The sequence below is a fragment of the Ixodes scapularis genome, unplaced genomic scaffold, assembly GCF_016920785.2.
Source record: "Ixodes scapularis isolate PalLabHiFi unplaced genomic scaffold, ASM1692078v2 PGA_scaffold4__175_contigs__length_147842914, whole genome shotgun sequence".
Lineage (NCBI taxonomy): Eukaryota > Metazoa > Arthropoda > Arachnida > Ixodida > Ixodidae > Ixodes > Ixodes scapularis.
Genome location: NW_024609879.1, coordinates 130,957,523 through 130,979,950, shown reverse-complemented (window position 1 = coordinate 130,979,950; position 22,428 = coordinate 130,957,523). Strand labels below are relative to the sequence as shown.

The following is a 22,428-nucleotide window of genomic DNA, read 5'->3' as shown; positions in this document are numbered from 1 at the left end:
CCAACTACTTTACGTTTAACTGTTCATATGAATGACAGTTTTAATTACAGAAAATAAACGTCCTTTCATCCAGTACAAGGGGGGTGCAGGGGGTGCTTCAATGTGGATTTTGCAAAATTTTGTAACCTTATTCGTGCATCCACCGGTGCATTTGGGACACCAGCAAGATGGCGGCGCTGTTGGGTCGTTCAGGGCAAATTGCGATCAGAACATTTAATTTTCCACTAGCTGCAGCCACCCGTACTGCGCATTGTGAGTATTCTATTCTGTTATTTTAATTGTGTGCTTTTAATTGAAATGCACGGCATTTAATTCAGCTTTTGCCGCAGTACGGTCATAACGCAGTTGCCTCAGTGGTGCCTTGCCTCGAATCCCCTAAGGTCGAATTCTAATCGTTACGTATGATGAGTAGCGAACGTAAAAATAAAAATCTCAATCTTCTTGACCTTCAAGCAGCGACTTCTACTTCCAATTTTTGCTTTTCCTTTTGAGTTTGGACGCTCTTTGCAATCCCGCAGATGTTACCGGGTATCGAAAGACCGCACTTTGATTTCTAACCGGATTTCACCCCACCGACACGCATTCCAAGTGTTATTTCTAAAGTTGCAATGACGAGAGGAATCAAACAGCAAATCTAAAAGTAATTAATAAACAAAAAGAAAAAAACACAAAAAAACGCTGAATTTTTTTTAGCTATTCTTTCCCTCAAACTTTTGTCACACCATGTTTCACAACCTTCCTAGCCCAGTAAGCCGCCACTTGAAAGGGCCAATGAAACGAATTTTGGGCTGGGATAAATCAGTTTAGATTGGAATTTTCCTAATAGTACATCGTTCAGTGGGCCAAAAGAAAAAAAGTAGAAAGTCGAAAGCCTGACTTTCGGTACGAAAATGTGAAAACACAGCAGACTATTTCGTACCTCCTTCCCTTCCAGAGCCCTCTGCCTTTTCACTGTGATACATCCGCGGTCCCCAAAGCGCGTCACATGGCACCGGACCTCACTTATTCCCTTCACCCCTAAGCTGACATTGCGGTGGAAGCTGCATGCTTGCCGGACCAATCAGCCATCTTCCTTTTATCACCTGACCTTATTCTCTGTGCGTGGGTATGCACAAGAGAGCGCGATCACGTGGCAGAAGTGTGGCCGGCCCAGCAAGCATGTAGCTTCCACAGCACTTTCAGCTTCGGGGTGAAGGAGGTGGGGAAAGCAACTTTTGTCTGAATTTTGAGCAACGGGCTAATCTTCTAGGGGGAGAATGGCTGTGTCAGGGTACACAAATGAGGGTCCGAGCAAGAGGGGACTCTCCCCTTTCCGTCTTGTTAAACTGTTTGGTAGAATGTGCGATTTATGAGTTGAGGAAAGCTAAACAGGAAAAAGTTGTAAAATTGTTTCTTGGCCCCTTTAAAATATCCCTCCTTGCAACATTGTGCGCGTCACACCCTGGGAACCAGTTGGATACGGAGCAGAGTGACATGGTTTCGGTTTCGATTAGATAGCTGCTGTCTGTACTCCTGCAGCCAAGCACGTGAACTTCCAAGCCTGCATAACTTTTCTTCATGCGCATGCGGGCGCTCTTGCGCGACGGGGCACCAGCAAGGACATTGCAATGCATCATTCTACATTTGCCTACCTTTGCCCGAAATCCGGCACATTGGAAACCACGAAAACAGTGCCAAGGTGTTTTTTTTTCGGTATCTCTCGGCAACGCCTACAGTACACCTATAGGAAGTCGCAGCAATAAAAACGCAAGCAGCGTATTCCGTCACGACATAATGATCATGACAAAATCTGAAACTGAGATCAAAACTAAGTGGCTGACGGTATCCAGAATTCCTTTCGTGCCACCGTGTCACCAGGGGCGCTTCGATTCGGGGAAGAGGTCTGTTAATGACATGCAAAATGCACTGCATTCTCCAATATTAATTCACATTTCCTCATCAATTGTCACAAATGCCAATTGATGAGGCGATGAATGACTGAAGGAAACTTTTAATGGGGCAAACGGGTGCCCAAAACAAAATATAAGAAGGCTAGCGTCGATAGCGGCGTAACAGCAGGATTGGTCGCTGGGGCCAAACTCACTCCGGCGCGTGGGCTTCTGGAACCATCGGCGTAGAAGGTTTGGCACGTAGAACGTTCAGACCTTGAACAAGCAACAGGGTTTTTGGATTTACCAGAACACAACATTTGGAGAAACAACAAAAAGGTGCATTTGCGGTTAGGCACCAAATGTTGCCCCTTTGTGTGGAAGCCAAGCACGACAACCGTTCAGCCATAGGCGCGCTTGCTCTGAGACGCGCGTTGCAATATTAATAGTACAAAATACATTAGGACGATTAAAATAAATCAACTATGTAAATTTCATTTTCTTTGGAAAAGCAGGATGCCACGAGTACCCGATGCATTTTGTAGTGTCCTGCTTTTCGCGCTTCGACTACACTCTGTTTCGCCATACGAAGGACCGTAGGGCTCATCAGTAGTTTAGCCCCGTGTTGCAGTACAAGAAAATTTGTCCAAATGGACTAATCTCACTCGGCGTTCGGCGCATGCGTGACGCCGGCATAACTTTAGTCCACAGGGGGCAGATGGCTGTGCATGCAAGAACTTGTGCCGTCTCGTGCTCTACACGCGTAGAACTCCAGCAGGATCCACGCACGTGCAGAAAGACTAAAGTTCCTGTGATTGATTGCGGCAGCGGTGGCGTAGTCAAACTGGCCGGTGAGACCGGTCTATTGCGAGCTAAAAACATACTTTTTGTGTAAGGCTCGTCAGAATATTAGGTGCTGAAAGAAAGCACGTCTGTGTTAAGTCCTTTGTCAGACTCTTTTTCAGTTCACGTTCCTCACATTGTAGAACACGACAAAAGAGCCCAAGTATGCACCTTGACTCGTCGTTATGGCGTCAAAGCATCTCTGTTATGGAGGTATGCACAAATATGTTGTTTAAAGCCAGCAACCCCACACGCCATCTTCGGAATGTCATCTGCCAACACTATACTAGCCAAAGTCTGATGCGCCGTTGTGGAGGTCAACACTGAGGGCGGAAAGTGGTCGCCTACGAACCCTTGGCAGTATGGACAAGGTTTGGTGCGTGCTCGGGCCCGAGATTATAATAAGGATTCCGCGAGCGAAGCGAAGGGTGATTGTGCACAGGAAAGTCTGTTTGAAAGCCTAGCATGGAGCCTACACTAGTGTGGCCGCATTGGTAGCAGCTGGCATTTGGAAGATGGCGTGGCTGAAGCTGGCTTCGGACGCTGCATTCGCGTGTATGTCTATTGACATTCGGTAACCACAGTAGACGGACTTTGTTGTGCGAAAAAGATGGTGGTGTAGCGAGGTCAGGTGCGTACTTGAGCTCTTTCACAGTGCCTTTCGATGGGTGGAACGTGACAACAAGAGTTCAATACAAGGACTTAGCCTAGACGATTGATTTGCTCCAGTGCCCGATATTTCGACAGGCCTTGTTTTTTTATCCCCTTAAACACGGGACTAAAGTATCAAACTGGCGACTGCAGAAGACGCTACAAGTCGCTGAGGACAATTTCAAGCCTTGTGCGTGTCACGTGACCATCAAAAAAAGTGCAGTGACACACGAGGCACATAGTCACGCGATAGGTTCACAGTGCTGGATTGACTGGGACGGCTCGTGGCGTCTGCCGCGATTCGCCGTAAGGTGACACGGACTATTTGCCAACTCGACTCTTCAACGTCACGCTACTGTGGTAACGCTGCCGTCGGCTCAGCACATGCGCAGATGGTTCACATCGCATAAATCTGTTGTCCGCGCACGCTCAGTGCCGACACCTGGTATGGGCAAATATTGGCTCGTTCGTAAACAGCACGCTGGTACATTGTTACTGCTTTGCCTAAGCTCGTGCCACTAGCGGATGGAATAACCCTATCGATGCTCGATTACACATGCTAGTTCCTGTCAAACTTCGCAGATGAGACACCGGTGGTTTTTTTTCCCTCTTATCGACCGATTCCGCGGAACCTCAGCAGCACCAAAATAGAAAGGGGAGGAATCCACACTCGCAGCACTGCACGCATCGCCACAAGATCACAAGGACACCACAGTGACGCAATGCTGCGAGGCGGAGAAGAACCAGTCAGTCTCCCCAGCTTCCGTTTCCCCACCAAATGCACTAAATTCGGCAGAGCGTCGCGACTCCACACGGAACACACAGGGAATCCGCCGTGAAACCCAATGGTGACTGCCACCGTAAAAATATTTTCTGGGAATGGACCTCTGTCTGGTTCCAGACTGGAACAAGGACTGGAAGCCCGGCCCGTACCCGCAGACCCCGGAGGAGAAGGCGGCCGCCGCCAAGAAGTATGGCCTGCTCCCAGAGGACTACGAGCCATTCCCGGACAACCACGACAGCTCCCGGGGGGACTACCCCAACCTGCCCGACATCGGCGCCACAGAGAGGGACCCCGAAGAGAGCTACGACTTCCCCTACCTCCGGAGGAACTACGGGGAACCGGTGAGGGCGCCGCTTTCCTTGGCCTCGGTCCTCCCCCTGTTAAGGTGTGGTGCCCGTAACTAGAGATCAGATCAGGCTGGAATTTTAAGGCCCAACCCAGACTATGATTCGTGAACGTCAACCCGAACCTGGCTCGACCAACGAGCATTTTGGTCCGAACCCGGCAAGGTTGTTATTTTTAACGTGAGCTCAGTCCGAGCCCCTTTTCTTTTAACAAAATGTGTTTGTGGTTGATAAATGGCATTTGCTGGAACAGAAGTGAGGTATGTCGTTCTTGGGGTCGAAAGTGCCCGTCATAATTGTGAGGTTTTGAGCTTGTTGAAAATGGTCACTTCGGCAATATTTTTTAGGTATCCCAACTAACTGTATTTTCAGGATCACCAACATTTACTCTTTCCGGAATGCTATTTTGTATCTCAAAATTCAGAATAGTTATTGTGAAATCAGCGAGAGGCAAATTATGCCAAAACCAACATTCAAATATACCCACTCTTTTCAGTGACGTGACGTCGGGGGAAGGCAGGCTTGCAGGTCGAGCGGGCAGTCTAAAAATGGGCTATGCCGAGCATCTGTTCCGTGCTGCTGCGTGGGTGCTGGAGCCAGCGTCCATGGCATTCATTTGACACCACTAAATTGCTAGTAGTCAGTTGGGAACAAAGTCTACAGTCCGAAGAGTGAACCCGTGCCTTTCCCCGACGTCACTTTTTCATTGTTGCCAGTAGAGACTTTCACAGAAAAACACGGGGACCAAAATAAAAAATTCAATAACTTTGTGAAAAAAAAAAAATTATTTTGGCCCAATATATGGGTTATTATTTCAATGATGTTAGTTTAGCAAATTTTCAGGCAAATCAGGGACTATGAAGAAAATGCCAGAGTACCCACTTTAAAATATTAACCTTTTCAACTAAAACCCAATCCTAAAAAATGAATGCAACACGCGTTTATTAGTTTTTATCGGTTTAAATCGAAAACACACCTGGTTGGGTTAGGTGACAAAGAATAAAAAGCAAGAAAAATAACTATAGCCTGTAAATGAACCGAACTAGTGGTACAAACCCCTTGAATTGTAGCGCGTTCCAGCCGGCAAATAAGGTGGTTTGCTAATTTTTCCCAACCCAGCTATGTCAGAACTGAACATAGAAGTTAGTCTCTGTTGGCTCCTGGAGGGGTTCGTAAAATGCTATTCAGGGCACAAACTAGTTCCTAATGATCTATTTAAATGGTGAACTTTTTATCTTTATTTTTGGTATGTTTTTGTATAAAGGTTCTGGCTCGTTTCTGATGCTTGGAATGTGGCAACTCTGCAATCTTTCTAGATGCACCTGTACGCCGAAGCCATGACTCTCGAGCGAATGGACACATCGAGGATGAAAGTCCCATTGTAAGTCTGCGGCGCTCTCTCAAATTGTCGACGAAGGCAATGACAAATTGTTTGAGCAGAATTGACCCTCAACGTTCACAACCTACCAAACATGCATCAGTGTTCTCTATAGGCAGTGGCAGTCGCAGAAAAAAAGATCGCGAAAAAACAAACTGCGTTCACCCCGTAAAGTTGCAGCCAGAAGAAGCGACCCCCTAATCTGGCGCCGATCCCATGCCACAAATGTCCGTCGTGGCCACGTGCTGGGGTCGGCCAAGCACAGATCGCGTGCCGAGCTGCAGACGTTAGAGTTGGGCTACTTCGTCGTTGCAGTGATCCGAGACGAGTCACTATTAGCAACTCCAGCCTGCCGCTCGCTCTCTCGCGGACGAGCGAAGGACCAGAAGAGCGGAGATGGTGGCGCAGGCGGGGGCTGGGACTACCAGCCTTGGTGGTTTTACCGCACGGTTTTGGTCGTCACGTCGATGTCTCCGTAACCCGTGATTTTCCCCTGCTCCGACCGCTTCGTATTTGTGGCCAGATAGATTAATTATAGCACACTGACCAGCTTGGGCGAGCAGGCGCGCGGGAAATCCCGGAGAAGACATTCCCGTCCCTTCCGCTGTCTCGGTGCCTCCGCCCCACCATCCGTAGGGCGTCAAAGTTGCCGGTACCCGAACGCTCGCCGAGGCATAGTTTGGCATGAGCCCTCTTCCGAGGGCTCAAGTACAGTGGTCGTGTCCAATCCACGAGCCGCACTCAACTATTGCAGCGAGAGGTTACCCCTGCGACCACGTCGTCGAGTTTTGCATTGTTCGTGGCACTGTTACACGTGCAGAACCCGAATTCACAAAAAACTGCCTTTAATCGGCTATTTTTTTTTTCTTTTTTTTTTTTGTCCACTTGGCACAATAATCGGGCAACGTTTGACCCCGTCCTTGAACACGAACGCAGGGTGGGTGCTTTTGGTGTTAATTTATTCTATTTATTTATTTATGCGGGTACCTGCATTGCCCAGGGGGCATTATTGTAGGGGGGTTACATGAACAAAAAACACGATACAAAACAGACGTGAAATAACAGACACCTATTGCCAACAAAAGTCTTGTAAAACTCGGAAGAACATGTTTTGTGGAGAACTGACAATAGCGCTGTCCAGGCTATTCCCCTCATTGATAGCAACGGGGATAAAAGAGTGGGCGAAAACATCCGTCCGGTTTCATCATTATGAATAGTGTGAAAGAGCTTTAACCGTAAACATTTTGTACATTGGCAAAGAAGACTCCGACCAAGTTATCTTTTTAAGTATTTACGTTTGAGATGCTCGAACGAAAATCATAGCTACTTGTTACAAGACGAGCTGCACGGTTTTGATTTCGTTCCACGTTATAAATAAGATATTGAGAATGAGGATCCCATATTGTACAGGCATATTCCAGAATTGGTCGCACGTTTGTTGTATAGAGCACATTCTTCAGGGACACTGGCGCAGTTTTGAAGTTGCGTTTAATAAAGTTAGTACCTTGCTTGCTTTATTAGTCACGTAATCTATGTGCTTGTTCCACGTCAGATCAGGTGAGAACAGGGATGGGCAGTATTTCAAATACAAGTATTTGAAATACGTATTTGAAATACTTTGTGTATTTTTCATTTTTATTTAATTACAAGTTGGGTAATGTATTTGACGTGTGTATTTAAATACTAAAACGTGGGTATTTTAAATACAATTGTAATTAAATACAATTTTGTGGGCGAAAATACATCCCTCAAATTTATTGTCACTGTCCAGAGCAGGAAGAAAACTCTGTTCTGAACCGAATGCAGTGTCTCTCAATCAAGCACAAGCCTTTAGTGACTTTGTGATTACGGTGCTAGTCCAGGGCAAGAATAGTGACGAAATCAACGTTCACAGGCAGACTGGCTTATTAAGTGAATGTGACAACTTGTGATTTCGGAATTAAAAACAGCGCGGAAAGACGAAGACCAGACAAAGAAGTGACACGGACGTAGCGCTACGTCCGTGTCACTTCTTTGTCTGGTCCTCGTCTTTCCGCGCTGTTTTTAATTCCGAAGTATGTACCAACTCGCCCAAGCCTCAACTTTAGCAACTTGTGATCCTTTCCAGCCGGATTTCCATCCATACTTTTGCCAAATACCGTTGAGAATAATACAGGAAACTCCGGGCTAAAATGGGAGACGGAAGTAGAAAGCGATCCTGGCGGTGTGGAGTGGACAACTCGCCACTTTCCCCGGAAATGAATCAAGTGGGGCTGACTCATTAGAGAAATTGATAGTCTATGAAATATTCCCATTTTTTGACGGAGCATAGGCAGCATAAGCTCGTGATATTGGACCTCTTGGTATTTTGATGTCAAAATACAGTGTGTTGTATAGACCAGTCCGGATTTGTATAGCCCGATTTTGTACAATCTAAATAATTATTAACCTTTTCTGAGCTTGTTGATTTATTTGTTTTATTCCTACCGAAACATGTCTTATTAGATGCCCTTGGCTCCAAGTGACCAAAATTGGCAATAGGCATAACTTTTTTATGAGACCGACTTGAAATGACTCCAAGTGACTAGAATTGATAATTATGTGATTTTCTTGTGTGCTTACTCTTATGAACGGCTTCAAGTAGCTTTTGTTGGCTATTAGCATCTTCTTTGACCAGATTGACCTTAAATGGCTGCCAATAGCTATTGATGAGATAATTGACAATTACCCATTTCGGCATTGGTGAATGCACATGGTTTCAACTGGCTATTATTGCCTATCAGTCTCTACTCATATATATTTGATAGATATTGGCTACATATATTAATGAGTAATGAAAACTGAGCTATTTCTGTTTATAAACTGGAATGACTTCAGGTGGCTATTGTTGGCGATTAGAATATATTTCTGACCAGATTGGCTCAATGGCTACTAATGGCTGTTAGTCAGTATAATAGCAATTATCTGCTGTCTGAGTGTTTACGAATGAGAATGGCTTCAAGTGGCTATGCTATTATTGGCTATAAGCACCTATTTTCGAATAGATTGGCTGCAAATGGCTACAAACCGCTATTAGTAGATAACTATTGCTTCAGCTATTTTTTTTTTATTTAAGAAATGGAATGGCTTGAAGTGGATAATGTTGGCTATTTGTAATTATTTTTGACCAGATTGAATTGAAATGGCTCCTGATGGATATTGATGAGATTATTAAACAATTACGTGCTATTTCAGTACTTAAAAATGAATATGGCTTCGAGCGGCTATTATTGGCTTATGCATCAAATTTTGGATAAATTTGATTGAAATGGCTACAAATGGCTATTAGTGACTAATGTTGATATTTATGGGTGTTTTAGTGTTTGCTAACTGGATTGACTTTAAGGGGCTATTGTTGGCTATTAGGATATATTTCTGACCAGATTGGCTTCAAATGGCTAGCAATGGCTATTTGTAAGTATAATTGACAATAATGGGCTATTTCAGTGTTTATGGATGGAAATGGCCACAAGTGGCTATTACTGGCTATAAACATTTAGTTTTATTGCAATGGCTTAATTTGGCTACAAGTGGCTATTAATGACTACTGTTGATAGTTATGAGTGATTTTTGTGTTCACCAACTGGACTGGCTTTAAGTGGCTATTGTTGGCTTCTATCATCTATTTCTGACCAGAGTGGCTTCAATTGGCTAGCAATGGCTATTAGTGAGAATAATTGACAATTATGTGCTATTTCAGTATTTTTGGATGAAATTGGCTACAATTGGCTATTACTGGCTGTATGCATTTAAATTGGCTTAAAATTGCTACAAATGGGTAGTAGTGACTAGTGTTGATATTTATCAGCAGGTTTTATGTTTACTAACTGGGATGGCTTTTAGTGGCTATTGTTGGCTATTAGCATCTATTTCTGGCCAGATTCGCCCCAAATGGCTTGCAATGGCTATTAGTGAGTATAATTGACAATTATGTGCTATTTCAGTGGTTTTGGATAAAACTGGCTACAAGTGGCTATTACTGGCTATAAGCATTTAGATTGGCCTAAAATTGCTACAAATGGCTAGTAGTGACTAGTGTTCATATTTATAAGCAGGTTTTATGTTTACTAACTGGAATGGCTTTTAGTGGCTATTGTTGGCTACTAGCATCCATTTCTGGCCAGATTTGCCTCAGATGGCTTGCAATGGCTATTAGTGAGTATAATTGACAAGTATGTGCTATTTCAGTGTTTTTGAATGAAACTGGCTACAAGTGGCTATTACTGGCTATAAGCATCTAGATTGGCTTAAAATTGCTACAAATGGCTTGTAGTGACTAGTGTTGACATTTATAAGCAGGTTTAATGTTTACTAACTGGAACGGCTTTTATTGGCTATTGTTGGCTATTAGCATCTATTTCTGGCCAGATTTGCCTCAAATGGCTTGCAATGGCTATTAGTAAGTATAATTGACAATTCTGTGGTATTTCACTGTTTATGGACGAAACTGGCTTCACGTGGCTATTATTGACTATAAGCATTTATTCTTTATCGAATTGGCTTGAAATAGCTACAAATGGCTATTAGTGGCTAGTCTTGATAGTTATGAGCAATTTTAGTGTTTACTAACTGGACTTGCTTTTAGTAGCTGTTGTTGTCTATTATCATTCCTTTTTAATCAGATTTGCTTTAATAGGGTAGCAATGGCTATAGCAAGTATAATTGTGGATATTCATGAATAGCCATTCATAGCCATTCAATGGATATTCATGAATAGCCATGCATAGCCATTCGAAAGAGATTCACGAATAGCCATTCATAGCCATTTGAAGTCATTCCAGTAAAAATTAGATGGTAAAAGCCAAAACTAGCCACATGAAGCCATTTCAGTTTGTAGACAAAGAAATAGCTGCTAATTATAAATACCAGTCACTTTAAGCCATTTGTAGCCAATTCAAGCCGTCCAGGTTAGGAACAGATGATCGTAGCCAATAATAGCCAATCCAAGCCAATCAAGTCAAGAATAGATGCCTATAGCCAATAATACCCAGTTGAAGTCATTCGAATCTATATAGACTCCAATTGCATAAATTCTAAATAATAGTTGCTGATAGCCATTTTAAGCCAATCTAACAAAAATACAAGCTAATAGCCAATAATAGCCATTTTAAGCCAATCTAACAAAAATACAAGCTAATAGCCAATAATAGCCATTTGAAGTCATTTTCATTCATAATCACTGAAATAGCATAGAATTGTCAACTATATCCACGAATAGCCATTCATAGCCATTTGAAGCCAGTCTGGTAAAAAGTATATGGTAATAGCCAAAACTAGCCACATGAAGCCATTTCAGTTTGTGGACAAAAAAATAGCAGCTAATTATAAATACTAGTCACTTTAAGCCATTTGTAGCCAATTCAAGCCACCCAAGTCAGAAACTGATGATTATAGCCAATAATAGCCAATCCAAGCCAACCAAGTCAAGAACAGATGCCTATAGCCAATACTATCCAGTTGAAGTTATTCAAATCTATACACACTCCAATTGCATAAATTGCCAATAATAGTCGCTGATAGACATATATAGCCATTTCAAGCCGATTTAGCTAAGAACTGCCCATAGCCAATAATAGTAGACACTTGAATCCATTCATATTCAAAACATCATGAATACCATGTCACTAAATGTCACCAATGTTCATTCTGAAGCGATTTAAGGTGATATTGTTAAGATGATATGCAATTGCTAACAATAGCCACTTGAAGCCATTTTCATTCATAAGTATAGAATAGCAGAATATTGCAACCAATAAGCACTAATAGCCATTTTTTGGCAATTCTTGCCAACCAGGTCAATAGCAGATGCATATAGCCAATAATAGCCATTGGAAGCCAACTCAGCCTGCAAAAAATCAAATAAGTCGAAATAGTGACTGATCATCATTGATAGTCACTAGAAGTCATTTCGACCCCAAATCCGCCATATAATTTATAAGCATGATAATATAGCCAATAATAGCCATATAAAGCCAAATCAGTCTGCACACAATTAGGTAAGTCGAAATAGTGACTAATAGCCATTGAAAGTATCTAGAAGTCATTTGGACCCTCCGAATCTGCCATATAAATAAAAAAATATGATTGTATAGCCAATAGCAGCCATTGGAAGCCAACTGAGCCTGCATAAAATCAAATAAGTCGAATTAGTGACTCATAGTGATGGATAGTCACTACAAGTCATTTGGACCCCAAGCCCACCTTATAAATTTATAAACATAATCATATAGCCAATAATAGCCATATTAGGCCAACTCAGTCTGCACACAATCAGGTAAGTCGAAATAGTGACTAATAGCCAATGATAGTCACTAGAAGTTATATGAACCACGAATCTGCCATATAAATTATTGTATAGCCAATAATAGCCATTAGAAGCCAACTCAGCCCGCACACAATTAAATAACTCAAAATTGTGACCAATAGTCATTAATAGTCAGTATAAGTCATTTGAACTCCGAATCTGCCATATAATTTATAAATATAATCGTATAGTCAATAATAGCCGTATGAAGCCAATCAGTCTTCACACAATCAAATAACTCAAAATAGGGACTGATAATCATGGACAATCACTAGAAGTCATTTGGACCCTAAATCTGCCATATAATTATAAATATGATTGTATAGCCAATAGTAGCCATTGGAAGCCAACTCAGTCTGCACACAACAAATAAGTTGAAAAAATGATCTATAGTGATTGATAGTCACGGAAGTAATTTGGACCCCAAATCTGCCATATAATTTATAAACATGATCACATAGCCAATAATAGCCATATGAAGCCAGCTCAGTCTGCACACAATCAAATAACTCAAAATAGTGGCCAAAAGTCATTAAAAGTAACTAGAAGTCATTTGAACTACATATCTATCATGTCAAATTTTGATCAAAAAGCCAAAATTAGCCATTGAAAGCCATCTCAGGCCACGTACAATCAAATAACTCAAAATAGTTACAAATAGTCATTGATTGTCATTAAAAGTCATTTGGAACGGAAATCCGCCAAAAATTAGGAAATAAAATCAAATATCAAATAATAGTCATTCAAATCCAATCTGAGACATAGCATTACAAATATCACGAAATGGTCACTAATCGTCATTAAAGTCTATCACAAATGGAACTACCTAATAAACAGCTGCTTGATCTATATGCCCCGAAATAGCTTAGGATATTGGCCCAGAGCCATTAATAGCCCTTGGAAGGCAATCTAGTTTATACTCGTTCAAATAACTCAGAAATATAATCCAATAGTAATTGCAGTCATTAGAGGCTAACCAGGCCCCCAAAACGACAGGTAAAACTGAACCGGACACTATTTCTACTTCCTTATAAATACTGACTCTTCGTTAAACAGCCAGTGTAGCATTTACTGGCTGTAATTACTACGTCGTGTAGCATTTCCAGACTCATTGGAAGTGACTCTCATGCAATTTAAAATAATGAACCGTGGAGCAATTACATATCTGAATTGCTGTGCTTTATTTCTAACTGCAAAGAGCCAGTCATTACAGCTAGTAACAGCCATAGCCTTTAGAGTGGTCCATAAACTTTCAATTTACTAGAAAGTCACTAATTGCCAGTAGGTCATTTGTACCAGGTGTAATACATAGGTCTATATAATCTAAATACTTAGTACTAATATGAAGCGCACCTCATTATAAGAAATATCATGTATCAGCTCTTGCCCAACTGAAATCGGCACACCGATTTGCCATATATTCACAATTCCTGATAGTGTGAAGAGAAGAAATAGTGTACTGAATGACGGTTTTCCTTTTAATTTCGAGCGCATAGTTTACCATCCCACACCGAGAGATGGCAGCACTTCTGTGTCTCCCGACAACCCCATGTATTTTGGCTCGAGTTTCCAGTATTGTTAGTCAATGGTATTTGCTTTTGCCTTGGACATTCTAAATGCGCGGGTCATCCAGATTTTCGTAACTGGTGCGAGTTGCAACAATAAAAAATTCTCTAGCTAGTGCTGCGCGTCTTGGTCGTCTCGGTTCTTTGTGGGCCTATATCAAAATGTAATCGACAAAAAAAGCTGCTTGAAGCTCTGTACTTTTTTCACCTATTGCGTTTAAGCTGGGTACATTTTCTTGTGATTATATTTCTATTACGTTACTAAAGCCTCGCACGCTCACTCCCAAATGTGCGATTCAAAATGAAAATGAGATACCCAGAAACCCGTTGCAGGTGCCCTGAAGTCGCTGACGCAAATTTTGAGGAATGTATTTGGAAAAGTATTTAAGGGAGAACCAAATACATTTGGTTGTATTTGTATTTTGTAATTAAATGCTTTTTTCGAAATGTAACTAGATTTGTAATTAAATACATTTTTGACGAAGTATTTTGTATTTGTATTTCGATACATATTTGCATGTATTTTGCCCATCCCTGGGTGAGAAGTATATACCTTAATACTAGAAATTGTCAACGTGATCAAACAAGTGGCTGCCCAGATGATAGTTTGATAGGAGAGGCTTACTTTTTCTGGTAAATTGAATTAAACAACACTTTTTGTTTCATTTAAACTCATTTTCCACCTGTCACACCATGCTAAGACAAGATTTAAGTCATGCCGGAGGGCTACGACATCTGATGCATTTTGAGCAGTATGGCAAATGACACAATCATCTGCATAAAGCTTCATATTAGATGATATTCCGTCTGAGATATCGTTAATATAAATGAGAAAGAGCAAACGCCCCAAGACCGGACCTTGAGGGACTCCTAAGGTTACTTCGACGTAAGATGACGTCACACCCTTAACATTGACACTGTTTTCTACCGGACAAGTAGTTTTCCAGCCATCCAAGAACATTTGCAGGTAATCCCAGAAACAACAATTTATGCACAAAAAGGGAATGTGGAATGGCATCAACAGCCTTCTGAAAATCTAAAAATAACGAATCATCCTGAAAACCTTATCACATGAAGCCAAAACGGGGAGTTTTAGAATAGCGCACGCTCAAGCTTTGCGTGCGCAAAGAATAGCGTCGTCGCCACTGCGCATGCTTCAAATGCAAATCAGATTTTGCGCTTTGCGTGCACAATTTTAGCGTGCGCTATTTCTCGGAAATAGCGTGCGTACGCAAGGAGTCTTTGCGCTTCTCCAAGGAGGATTCGTGATGACAAGTTGGTTAAAGCCAAGAGGAGCAGAGTTAAAAAAAATGGCGGCTTCCAGGATTATGTTGGCGGCCACTTTGGCGGCGTCGGGAGTGGACGTCGGCGGCATCCTCGCGACTGCAATTTTCAATACGGGGCGACATTGTACTCGGTTTGGCAACGATCACCGGCAACTTGCAACAAGCTTGTTGGCAACGTGATGCTTGCGACGCGCGAACATTTCTCGGCGAAGGTGCGATGGCCTGTACACAAGACCTCTCTTGCCGAGGCGAGGCAAGCGGACACGACCGGGGAACCGCTCGTGTCGCATTCTCATGTTTAAACAAATCTAAAATGCTACTCTGGACCAAAAAACTTTTTTTTTCTAAACTTGCAGCATTTCGTCTGTGAAATAAAAATTGTTACTGTATCTTGGTGGCGTCGCAAGTGCGAGATGCTTGGGCTTTTGCGTCGCGACGGAGAAACGCTTTTCTAAAACTCTCTTGCGTCGCGTGCGCTAATACAAGAGCTAAATTTAGCGTTTGCGTGCGCTAAAATTGCGTACGTTATTCTAAAAGTCCCTAATGTCGTGGGTGACCTCACTCAACTGGGTAACACAGGAGAAGCCCGATCTAAAGCCATGTTGGTAAGCTTCTAGATGTTTCATGTTAAAATAAACAATATATTCCAAGGTTTTACAGCACACACTCATGAGTGAGACAGTCCTATATAGTTCATGGCACAGTTTTTAGAACCTGATCTGTGTATTGGAACAACATTGGCAGTCTTCCATTCGCAGGGAGTTAATTGTTTTATAATGATTTATGAAACAGCATAACCAGAAAGGGTGTCAATGCACGGGCACAAATCTTTAAGACATGATTCGAAACACCGTCTGTTCCGGGCGCAGCACTCGGAACTAAGCCCTGTAGTAAGGAAAACTCACCGTCCTCTGAAATAACGTCGGACATAGCCTCAGAATCGAACCCCGATGCAGATGGCATTACACCGTTATACACTTGATTCAATCACCAACATTTCATTCAATCCCCGGCATTTGATTCAATCCCCTTTGCAGCTGGAAGCAGCTTGTCTCCTTCCTGGGCGTGGTCATTGGCTACTTTGTGGCCGTGAAGGTCTTTGACCACGAGAAACTCCAGTGTGGCATGAACCCTCCAGTGGTGAGTGGCGCCGGCGTGCACTTGGGAGTGCCGCTCAGAGATTTGCACGAGCGGGAAGCACACATATCTATCTCTGCGAGAAAGCACGAGGGCATTTGCACTTGGGGCAGACCATACTGATTAGAACGCCTGTTCAGATGTGTGTTTGTCTATGTGGAGTGCGTTGTGATTTCTCGTCGCAGCCGGCACACTGGCGCCGTCCGTCGGGTAGACCTGAAACCACCCCGAACTCGTATCCAACTATACTATACACGCCGCGTCGAGAAAGAAAAGGAAGTTTTGCGTGCAATTTGTGTGCCGCACAAAGTAGCTCTTACGAGATTCGATTGCCGAAGAAAGAGACTACGCTTTTGGCATTGTATGTCTCAATAAAACAATGTAAAGCGAATGCAAGATGTACCTGCCGACATCTTAATTCGGCACACGAAGGAGTGAATTGGCAACGTTCTGCGAGGAGGCGGTCTTGTTTTTCCTACGGTTTTCGAGGCGAATACGGGAATAGTCCGAGGGATTTGCAGTGTTCGCGAGGTGATGTCTATGCATCATTTATGAGAAACAGTTGCATAAAGCGTTGACATTGCCGGAATGATTTTGAGGCCACGGCGAAAGATGTGCGCGTGAAAAATTGTAAAGACGTATATGCAGGTCTGAAGCGTTCCCGCCCTACCGGATAGGTGGCGCCAGTTTTTGCAGGAGATCAGGAGTCAAACACAAATGTGTGCATCTGCCTTTACACCTCTATTTTCTGCGGATGCCGGCCGCTTAGAAGTTGGTAGACACGTTCTCAATATATTCCCTCTGGAACTGAATGCACTAAACTCTTTTCGGCGACTATGGAAAAAAACAAATGTCTTGCGCGACTTTTCGTTAATTTTTTTTCTCACGAAACTGCATTAGGTTTACAATATGATGCGATACATGACAATGAAGCTAAATAAGTGGCTTTTCGAACGATGCAAACGCCAAAGCACGGATTTATATTCAAACACAAAATTTAAGTCATCAGACGCAATTTTTTTCTAAAATAAATGGTCCGAATTGGGTATGTATGGCTATCTCGCGAAAGAAAAAAAAAAAAATGCCTAAGAAAATTAAAAATATACGAAAGGTTCCCCATTTTGACAACGAAAAGCTCCGCAAAACCCAATTCTAGCTCAAAAGGATTTTGAGCTACCGAAAAACTAATGTCTCGATGTGGTGAAGCACAGGTGGGTCGTCGGAACTGAAATATGATGCCGGAGTCTTATCCATGACGACGACTCGCGGTAGGTTTCATGCACGGCTTAAAAATCGCCGTCCCACTGAAATAGAAAGAGGAGCACAGAAACGAAAACTGTAGTCTTTAAACCATTGAGTTATTATAATATACGCTAGAGGTTCAACTGGCGCTAGTGTGCTTTTGCAAATTGAAGCAGACAGCAAACAGTTCGAAATTGACTTCCGGTAATGCATTTCTACGGAAAAAAGCGAGTGCAATTCCTCTCTGCGCTCGATCATAAGAGCAAATATCGCGTATAATTCATACCCACTAGGCACATTAGAACATTTCCCAGTCACGCAGATGAAATAATTGGTCAGTTACGGCGTTTTTATTTTAAAATCGTGGCATGAAAAACGGTGCTAAAACCGCTTCGTACATGTATTTATGTGCACTGTCGGACACTGTTAGCGCGAACACGGCGCCGGCGCTTTCCAGCATGGGGGTATACGTGCCAAACGAACGAAGGACATGTGGAAAACCAAGAGAGACTGCAAGAACTACGCAGTAACACTGGATAAGCAACTCCTTGTGCTTGCAGACGATCAAAATAAATTGAAAGTCACGTAATATAGTCCGATTTGCAATAAATAAGTACTGCTTTATTCTTTCTGCTCATGAATATATGCGAATATGCTTGTTCTGTGTTCAAATCATCACCCGCACGCTCCAAATCTTTGCAAATAGGGGGAAGCCAGAGGACAGGTGCGCGATAAAAACTGCCCTACGTAGGAAATAATAAGAAAACATACCTTTCGTAGCCCACATGCTTTATTCTTTACGTTTCAAATGTTTTTTTTAACCACTCGTTAAGATGCACAACGGGGTCATTCTCATATAGTGAGAGGACAGGCGTATTAGCAATATATAAGCACCAACTGAACGCTGGCGAACTTTGAACACAGTCTAGATTCCTTTCGATCGTTATTTTCATTAGAATCGTCGCTCGTTTCTACATACCTGCCATAGAACAGAGGTTTGGGCCTGAAATATAGCGAAGTTTAACATCGTTCAGTGGTAAAGGAAAAATGCTGTAACTAAAGCACTTACAGTTTCACATATTAATAAAGGTACGCACTATCCGGTACAACCGAAATAAAAGTTATTCATGTTATTTTCCAGCAACGAGACAAAATTCACGCGAGTTTTCCCATAGGAATACACAGGAAGACTGGAAAAGTAGACTGCATGCTGTCTGCTTCAATTTGCAACCTGAAGTCCCGTAGACACTAGCGCCAGCTGAGCTTCTAGCGTTTCTTATAATAACTCTATGCTTTAAACTACCTATGAGGAACCGCAGCAAGCATGGGAGCTCCGCAGCAGTTTTGAAGTGGGCCTCCGTCCTATGTACAATCCGTTGGAAGTCATGTCATGAATGAGTACAGCCCGACCTGACCAACCCACTGATAATCACCCATTCAGGGACACGAAAAAAAAAAAAACACCTTGTGGGATGCCGCTTCGCAGTAATTGACGAGCTGGAAGCAGTTATCCAGGTGGGGTTGTGATGCACTACCAAAAAGTGGTTCCAACAGGGCATGAAAAGGCTGCCATGCTGGCGGCGCGAGTGCCTTCAGCTTCGGGGGAATATATAGAGAATGTCGTAGACACATCTACCGACCTCTAAATTACCAATATCTGAAGCAAGAAAAAAAAAAAAAAAAAGAATGCGTGATATAGGTTTGCGTGGGCGGAGTACCGAGTATTAATTTGGACCATCTAGGGATCTTTTTGATGTGCAGTCAAAATCTTGGCTACACAGGCATCATCTCCGCATTAAGCCTCCGTCAGATTATGGGAAAAATAAAAAGTAAATCAGTATGGTACGCCCCTTTGTAGGTTCAGCCACCCAGAGTAACAGAGGTCCGAGGATCAATAGACCGATCTCACCAGCGAGTTTGACTATGCCGCCGCTGTCACAATGCATCGAGGGAACTTTAGTCTTTATGCACGGGCAACAACTTCGCTGGAGCTCTGCTCGTGCGAGCACGGAATGACACGAGCCTTCTCGTGCACTCCTGCCTGCCTCCTCCGAACTAAACTTATGGCTGCCTCACGCATGCGCCGAAAGCTTAGTGAGATCAGTCTATTACATCCATAGACCAGTGTCCAAAATCCTAGCCCCCAGCGATAAACATGGGAAATACTAATAATCTCAAATGCAGGCTCCTGTGAAGAGAGGTGCTGTGCATAAAACAAGATTTTTGCTTCTCACAGCACTCTTGGCATCGGTGTTATTCTTCAAGCTTCGTGGCTATGCATTTTTGACGTTCCTGCCCTGTGATACGTGCAAAGGTTTAAAAAAAAAAAAAAAGTGTTACAAAAAGCACAGCCCCCTGCTGTGTCATGCCATTGGCATAAACAAACATGGCGGCACCCATGGCGGCACCAGAGCATGGCGGCACCAGAGCAGACACTGGTCTATACATCATTTAACCTAGTCTAGATACAGCCAACACAGCAAGCTGATGGGACCAATCAAACAAGATCAAAAGTGCACCAACATGGTGTTCCGTCATGTTTCTGTATGTGTACTACCATTGCTGAACCAATTGTGTGCAGGGAAGAGCAAGTGATTTGCGCTTTTGATGCCGTTCGATGGGTACCATAAGCTTGTAGCATCGGCTGTATTCGAACTTGAGGTAAAAGGAAGTATAGCCTGATTGCATACTACCATTATTTTGGAATTTGAGATCCCCATATGCCAGCATTACAAGTGTACTTTGTCTCGCTAAATCTATATCCTCCCTATGTCATTTGTGAATTGCAGTATCCTTTCTGAAATTGGAGTTTAACGAAAACTTTTAATGAAAATTGTTCATTATAGCATACCTCAGATGCTGGTACCATTATTACAAGCGTACCTTGCTTCACTAAGTTCATATTCTCAGTGATCGGTTCTACTTGATTGCAGTTTACTTTTTTTGCATTTGGGAAATGTAAATGTGGTTGATGTTTCCTCTAAACAGCCATCCTTTTTATATTTTCAGCCCCGATGGGAATTGCCAATGGGCGGAAGTGTCGTACACTACACCTTTGAGCCGGAAGATTGAGGTGCCATCAGGGAGGTTGACTTGTCTAATCTAGAACTTGTGAATAAATATAGAACACCAATGCAAAATTCTAAAATGGTCAGTGTCTTAGTTTGGAAGAAGAGAGACAATGGAGGTGTGAAACAAGTTATTCCATGAAGTTTTTGTCGAGAGTTCCTGAAATGACACTTTGATGACGGTGAACTTTGGCAATGTTTAAACTGGAGGCACCCTTCCATAAGTTTCCCATTTAAGCCATTCAATGTATGCAAGCTGCTAGGGCTGTGTCAGCATAAGCTTAATAGTTCCAACAAAACATTGTCCATATTCCACATATTTTCCGCGCAAGCTTTTGAGAGAAAAATTATCTCGGCTCGTTTTGGTCGTCGCTAACGTGTATATGTATCTTGCACATAGGATGATATAGCGTCGCGCAGCATGGTCACAATGTCCTATACCGCCAAATTTAACGGTATAAAACTTCCATGTTGCTTTTCTTTAAAGGGGCCCCGCAATCTTATTTGTCTACCTTTTTTGCGGTTTCCACATCTCTTGCGGTTTGGGCAACCCAGCGGGCACGGAGGGAGTAAATAAATATTGGTGCGTCATTTTTAACCTAACGATGCGGAAACCTTCTCCTTGTGACTAGTCCGAACTGCTAAAAGCTTTTTCTTTTTAATTAGAAATACAAAATATAAGTGGCGCAAACCATTTCAATTATTTATGAAAGTAGTTTTCGTTCAGTATTTTAGATGACAAAAGAAACAATTGCAGTTTAGAAAGTATGGAAACAAGAAACAACGTGCAATGACCCATCGAGCTACCTGCCACCAAGCAGTGGAAAAGGTGGCGCAGGCGTCCCCCGCATGGTTCCGAAGCGCGCTTGCTTCGGCATCTTGGAGGCCATGCTGCGCTGATCCTAGCAGAAGATGCACGACGCCGGCGGCACAATTTGCAAAAAGCGAAAGTACAAATGTCTTCTTGCAAAAAGCGAAAGTACAAATGTCTCCTTGCAAGAGCACAGGAAACGTGCCCGAAACTTGAGCGCCGTCGAGTTGGGGCAGAGATGCTTCGCCAGCGCGCTCCAGACGCTTACGAGTCTGTTGAGACGCGGCAGAGGTGAAAACTTATTCATGCGAGCATCCCAAATTCAACAGTTCTGCCCCACTCCCAGACAGCACTCTCTCCTCGGCCTCACCTCCTTTCCCCGTCTTCCCCTCCGCTCCCCACATTCCTCAGTCACCGCGGTCTGCGGGCGACTGGAATTCCCCGATGCGGGAAAAGGGGGGAAAGATTCGGTTAGGCTGGCTAGGCCAGGTCCGTCAAGCAGTCGCGCGTATGTGTGGCGCGATATGATCACATGTCCTCGTACGGTAATACTACTGAGCTCTGCACTTCTATCGAGGATTTGGAACTCCAACTCCGACAGACCTGGTAAGTTCATGCCGGTGAGCGCAGTGGAGGGCTGAAGCAAACAACGAGTCGTTGACGTGCACGTGGCTCAGGGAAGCAGCCATCAAAGTAAGCTGCAGCCGACTGGCCAGTTGCTTCGCTTCTACAATTGGCCACCCAAGCTAGGACGAGGGATGTCATGGAGGTTATTTTTGTGCTTGTTTTTGTAATTTTAATGTGCCTATAACTTCTAATATAAAGCCAATTTTGAGGAAAGTTTTACCAAGTTACTACGTTCAGTGCGCTCAGGTTCAGTGAAAATTAAAAACCAGTAAAAAAAGTCGTTGCAGGTCCCCTTTAAAGAGCAATTTGTTAAATAAAGCACCAATGAAAATCTTCCTCGCTGTACTAGTGTCTATATGGTAAAGCCTGAATCTTTAAATTAAATTTCAAGATGCACTAGCAAAGGAAGTAATTAAAGAGCTTCCAATGCAAGCACCCTCTCTCTCTTAATGACTCCGTGTCACTGTACCTTACGAGTTTCCAAACAGTTTTTAGGAACCAA

General features: G+C 43.0%; 1 protein-coding gene across 1 annotated transcript; it reads left to right on the top strand.

Moving 5' to 3' along the window:
* The first annotated feature begins 126 nt into the window (after positions 1-126).
* Positions 127-20,562, top strand: LOC8034395 (NADH dehydrogenase [ubiquinone] 1 beta subcomplex subunit 8, mitochondrial). The gene is made up of 5 exons (XM_029981685.4): positions 127-252; positions 4,264-4,487; positions 5,807-5,871; positions 16,079-16,181; positions 20,430-20,562. Exons 1-5 carry the CDS (start codon positions 168-170, stop codon positions 20,490-20,492), a joined length of 540 nt encoding a protein of 179 aa, XP_029837545.2. The 5' UTR covers positions 127-167; the 3' UTR covers positions 20,493-20,562.
* The last annotated feature ends 1,866 nt before the right edge of the window (positions 20,563-22,428 follow it).

What these genes read in the sequence shown, in the direction of transcription:
- LOC8034395 (XM_029981685.4), top strand. Translation starts at nt 168, where the DNA reads ATGGCGGCGCTGTTGGGTCGTTCAGGGCAAATTGCGATCAGAACATTT. An exon ending in AGCCACCCGTACTGCGCATT is followed by an intron (nt 253 to 4,263) that starts GTGAGTATTCTA and finishes GTCTGGTTCCAG; the next exon opens with ACTGGAACAAGGACTGGAAG. An exon ending in GTGGCATGAACCCTCCAGTG is followed by an intron (nt 16,182 to 20,429) that starts GTGAGTGGCGCC and finishes TTATATTTTCAG; the next exon opens with CCCCGATGGGAATTGCCAAT.